The 6,000-nt window shown below is 40.7% G+C and overlaps 1 protein-coding gene across 1 annotated transcript in view; it reads left to right on the top strand.

Moving 5' to 3' along the window:
- Positions 1–565: 565 nt before the first annotated feature.
- The window catches only part of LOC306754927 (TOX high mobility group box family member 2-like), a gene marked incomplete at both ends in the record, with an annotated part of 75,884 nt that continues 70,449 nt past the window's right edge, over positions 566–6,000 (top strand). The window contains one exon of the mRNA XM_079239097.1: positions 566–670. Coding sequence (XP_079095223.1) covers positions 566–670 — 105 coding nt within the window. The remainder of the gene's footprint in view (positions 671–6,000) is intronic.

The raw sequence follows: 6,000 nt of genomic DNA, 5'->3' as shown, positions 1-6,000 counted from the left end.
CCCCCTTCTCCCTCCATTCCTCTTTCCCGTTTATTATCGGCAGAGGTCGCATGGCAGAGGGAAGTCCAACCACTTCTGTACTGGAACCAATGCAAGAATATGCACCTCCATGACAAAGCCTGTATGGATTCCTGAGAGCAGTTGGACAACAGAGTGCACATTTGTGTGCTGCACTTCAGCCGTGAACAAAAAAAGAAATTCATGAGACGGGATCTAAGTTGGAGGTTTGCATTTGTTGTTGTTTTTTTTGTTTGTTTTGTTTTTTTTTTGCCAACACGTGCGCATCAATGAATTTGTCTTCTCCTTTTTGAGTGAGTGAGTGTTTCGCATCCTGGTGCGGGGCTCTAGGAGGACTGCGCATCAGCAGAGTTGCTGCCGAAGTTCGGCCGCGAACGGATGTGAGGAAAGAGTACACCGAGTAAAGCTCCCCCACTTGTTTTTTCTTTTTTTTATTCTTTCTTCTTTCTTTCTTGTTTGGTCTTTCTCGCTTTGGCGTTGTGCTAAAACAATAGTCAGTCAAAGACGCCGAAAGTGATTTCATGCCTTCAGTCTCGCACACTCTGAGATGGACGTGAGATTTTATCCTGCGCCCCCGGCAAATGTGGGTTCATGCTCCCTGCCGACTGATCCAAGTTGCCTGAGCTCGCTGGACTATTATCACTCGAACAAGGTAAATAACACCGCAGCCCCGTGCGTGTCTCACCTGTCCTTCTGTGCAAACTAATCCATCCTGTAATGTTCAGAGAAGCACATAAAGACACGTTTTATTTACAAGCGCTCACTTGCTGTTAACACACCGCTGTTACAAAAAATGTCAAGTGTCAGCAAGTCAAGTGTCCTGGACCGGGACGAACTGGTTTTGATTTAGTCTGCAACAAGGGAGAATTGTAGTCCTGTGAGGTTAAAGGATACTTTCAACTGAAATATGAAGTATTTTTTTTTATGTATCTTAATTTATTTATTGACTTATTTATTTATTTCAAAGAATAGGTTGAGTCCAACTTTTTTGTGTGGAACAAGCATGGCATGACGTTATCACCCCGGTGAGATTGTGCAGTTTTGTTTTGCATAAGGCTGGCATGGAATGTCCCACCCAACGTGGACTACCACAGGCTGTATAGATTCTATACTGCCCCACTCTATGATTTCTTATAGTCTACATGCTTTTCCGCTGGGAGGTCAGCGATTAAATGGACGCGTGCCAGTTATGTGCTGTTAATTACTTTGTAATGAGAAACCACGGAGTCTGACAGGTAAAAGTGTCACTATTTCTCTCCCTTAGTTCTGACACCCTGCAGCTTTTTGGCTTGCTGAACAGCACTGAGTTCTTTAAAGGAGCTCAGGTGTGTTTTAAAACATTGGCCAAATACTAAAACATTAAAAAAAAAAAAATAAATAAATAAAATAAAAGGAAGAAAGAAAAGAAGGAAAAGGCTAAAATGAGCAAATAAATAAATCCGCCCTCTCACAGAATTACTTGTGCCGTAAAAGAAAAATTGGAGGGACCCAAGAAATGTTAATTTATTGAACTGGATGTGTGTAATTTGAGATAACAGTTCTACAGAAGAAGATAAAATCACAGGAAAGTTCTAATGGGCACTACAAATACAACACATTACCAAGGAAATATTATGAAAACAAATTAAAACTCAATTATTAAGACACTTGACATGTTAGTTGCATCAGATGAAAGGAATCAGAGTTTGTTGTCACTTACCTGTGATCTGGATGTCGCCCTGTTTTTGGTGTGAGATAAAGAAGGTTTAGAGTTCTTTCTTACCGTAAAGATAGCTTTCACCGATGACAACGTGGGAAATGATGCAAAATTCAGTTGGGGATGTTTGCATTTCACTGTGTGGGCAATGGAAAATCTGAACGGAACATCCCAGTAATCAACGTCTCCAGGTCCAGGCCTGAAAAATAAGCAGTGAACAATATGCTTTTTTTTTTTTTTTTTTTTTTTTTACAACGGTGAACGGTAGAGAGGAAGAAGAATAAATGCCAAGTTTCTGTTATATTCAGCACCTTCCATTTGATCACAAGTAAAAAGAGGTCCATATAAAACATTTATTGATGAGTCAGGTTTACACCTGTGATACACAAATAGGCTCATAAAAGTGTCTCATCTGCACAGGCTGTCTTTTTTTATAGGTCAAATGAATTAGGTCCATCCTCCATGCGGATAATACCAAGACTATGCTGATATCCACTCCACACTGTGAACACTGCTTGAATCCAGGAAACAAAGCCACTAGATATTATAGGATATGAAAAGCTTTCATGAGGGAGAAAGTGAGACTAACTACTGTCACTGACACAACAGTGTGGCACCCCTCAAAATTACAAGTGTTCTTTTGAATTATTAAAATCCCCCTTCTCTCTTTACTTGGAATTCTTTCCACGAAGGGAGGTGCAATTTACTATCATCGCATGTGTAACACTAACTACCTTCACTAGAAATGCAAATGAAGTCAGCAGGGATCATTTGGTGTCCTGTTAACACAGTGCACAAGGTCAAGTTCCTTCCTTAACATGCTTGTCAAACTGACTGTGGTATAAACCAGGCATCGGATTTGTTATATAGGTACAGTATGTACGGATCAGATCCGCCTGCTACGAATTATCCCTGACAGCCTCAGTTTTCTAGTTTTTAATTTCTGCCCGGGCCCCGTTCTGAACCTGTAGGGGGGCAAAAGGGTAATTATATCACTGAGGTCAGTTCTATTTTGGGCTTAGTTTGCATATTTATGTGACTGTTTGGTTTGTATTTGAATGTTTCTGGAATATATTACTTTTAATTTAGCCATTCTTTTGGTAAAATTATATTTCTTTCTAAATTATTTGAATAAAGAGAAGCATCAGATATGATTTTGCACCATAATTTCTCCACAGCCGCTCCATTAGCTCATTAAAAAAGTAATTTACAAAGTAAAAAAAAAAATTGTGTGTTTTACTGTGGTTAGGTTAGTTGTTTAACTTGTGTTTGAATGGGTCAAATGAGCATGTGTTTGTATTTCAGCTTTATAGCCTGTTTATTTGCAAACCTATTATGTTCATGACTCGCTCACTTTGGATGCTGTGTATGAACACTAGTTTGAGTAATTAGCAAGTTTATGTGACTTCCAGGGAACACGTGCCGTTGTCATGCCTTCAACGTTTGTCACATGGCTTATTCGAGGCTGCAGCTTGTTTCATTTGTAACTGCTCTGTGCATAACAGGTTTCACCTGACTCAGTTTGCTAGTTTTTCCTGCGATTACCAGTAACTACATTCATCACTTCTTTTAACTTGGCAGTGTTATCCATGAACAACAAAAGCACCTTGTAGGCAGGAAATGGGAACTTTTTCCTGCATGTGATGGCAGATGTTTGTAATCAGTTAGCTCTTGAACATGACTCATTACGCAGACTAAATCGGTTTGTGTTAAGGCCGTATTTGCGGGGAGAATCTGCTCTGTCAAACACATGCAGGTAAAAATGTCAAAACGGAAGTGCATGAAATGAGCAGAGAATGTACATCAAATGCACATTGAGATGAGTCAGAAACACCTATAAACAACCTAGAAGATGCATATTTCAGGACTAAATATTCACTTTATTTCACTGTGGTGTCTTTTTTTCTGTGATGCACTGCCATCACTGAGAAATGACACAAATTGATACCATTATAACAACTTTGTGCTGTGATGGTGACACAAAACTTACTGTACCATGTTTCAATGCTGGCAGCTGCCTTACTGGCTGCACACATTTATACTCTGCAATTTATGTGTCATATTAAGTATTTGAAGCAAATAAACACATATTGTCTTCTACAAAGTGTCCACCGCTGACTATTCAGCACTTCTAGTTTGCTCAGTGGAATGGAAACTCAGTGTCTGCTCCTTTATTTGAATACCTTAATCAAACAGTGCTGACTGCTGCTGCTGGGGTGAGGTGCTGCCCACAGTACAGCAATAGCATAGAGTGCACAGAGACTACGGCCTGTGTTTATACACCCAGGCCCCACCCAGCTCATATATCCTCCCAACAACTGATATCTGCTTAGATAGAGCATGGCTGAAGAGCTGGCTTTGTTAGTTGGTGGTCTCCTCTGCCACAGATAAGCTTGAGAATGATGTGCTCCATTTGAATGCCTTATCACAGTTTTATTTCTTATTACAGTGCAGCCTTGTGCATGATGCACAAAGGTTTGATTACCTTGCATTAATGTATTCAGTGACTCGCCATGAAACGATCATTCTCAGCTGAAACGAGTGCTTGAAATAAATGCAGAACTACAGTATTATTAGGTTAGTATACATGCAATAGAGTTATGTTAATACACTTAGAACACATGGCTCACAAAATAACCAGTCCTTGTAATGCTGGCTGTAGTGTCTGTTCATGGTGAGTGGTGTTTTCACTATTAGCTAATGACAAACTCTGTGGTATGTGACAGACAGGCAGAGAGGGAGAATGAAAGGATGAGTGAGAGTCAAATGGGTTGAAGTAATCAGTGGCCCAGTATGGGGACACTGTGAGGTTGTGTGTGTGCGCGCGTGTGTGTGTGTGTGCGCATGCTAACTCAGGACCATTCAAGCGTTTTGCTGACTACAGAATCACAATCACAATTGCTTTCATAGCCCTGTGCAGAGGAAGGCCATGCATACCACAGTAAGGGCCGGTGACACACTGCAAGCAGGGGCAGAGCAAAACAGCCACTAAATCATATTCTCGACAGACGGAGGAGATTTTTAATAGGGATTCCAAACATTTGAAATCATTTCAATAAAACTGCAGTGGGCTCTGACACTGGCTGAGTCACATAGCCTTTGCAGAGATGTCTTGCCTTGTAATTCTCTTTTGACTTGTGACTATCTGACAAGTCCTTTTACCAACAAAGGATAACACGTCTTAATTTTTTTGTGTGTGTGTTTTATTGTTTTGTGCACCTGTGATGTGGATATTTTTGAAAATCAGGCATGATGGATATACAGTGGTTGGAAAACTATGAATATTGATAAGACACCTGGTCTACATGCAGGATCATTAATCACTTTTTCACCATTGAAATTGCCCATGTCTCTTTGTCTGACCTTTAAACGCAATGTTTGTGTTTGATGTGCTGTGAGAGTGACATTATGAATGTGTGTGGCAGTGGTGGGGGTAGGGTTTGGGGGTTGGGGGGGGGGGGGGGGGGGGGGGGGGGGGGGCTCTTGTGCTAATTATTGGCCATGGCAGTACTAAGCTACTTTCTCGTCTGTGGGTACCAGTGCATCCCCCTCAGCGTCTGTTACCGTAATTAAGACCAGCCGCCCCACTGTAGTGTGCTTACATTAGTCAGCCCAAGCTTTCCCATGGGGCAGTGCAATGGCATTCTTATTCTTTCAGCAGAAGAAGAAAGAAAAAGAAACAGAGCCAGCACCTGCTGCAGCGTAGGCCCCTGGGTGTTTAGTTAAATGTTGATTATGTATGTTAATGGCCACAAACACTCAGAACTAAGTGTCGACTGATGTGTTTTTTCAGTTCAGATCTTAATAAAGTTTATTAATAAAGCAGACTGAAATACTTTTGGAAAGAATTTTTTCTACATTAATCTGTAAAAAGAAAAATACAGGACTCTCTTCCCATATTTGGGCTTTATTAGTGGAACTGTCACAGCAATAGGTCTTAAGACGATATTCTTTTTGCAATTTCTACCCAACGCTGGACATATCTCCACTCATTGGAGCTGTGCCAGTTTACAAATGCAACTCGTCGCTGCCTCTCCGTGGCACATTAGCTTTGAGTGTTGATAGGCTTTTGCTTGCCAAGTGTAACCAATCAGACAGTGTTGTGGACTGAACCCCATATTACCCCTGATGGTCAGGCTAATTATAGTCAGTTATATGGTGAATTATAACGCAGCTTTTGAGGAAAGCCTTAGGGCTGAAATGTAGATAAATAAAGATGTATGGAAATGGAGCTAGAGGATGCTGGATATAGTTAACTTTTTTAAACATTTATTTCCAGTAATCAG

This window comes from Telmatherina bonti (genome assembly GCF_933228915.1).
Source record: "Telmatherina bonti genome assembly, chromosome: 4".
Classification (NCBI taxonomy): domain Eukaryota; kingdom Metazoa; phylum Chordata; class Actinopteri; order Atheriniformes; family Telmatherinidae; genus Telmatherina; species Telmatherina bonti.
The sequence above is the reverse complement of the archived record's forward strand: the minus strand, read 5'-3'. Positions and strand labels throughout refer to the sequence as shown.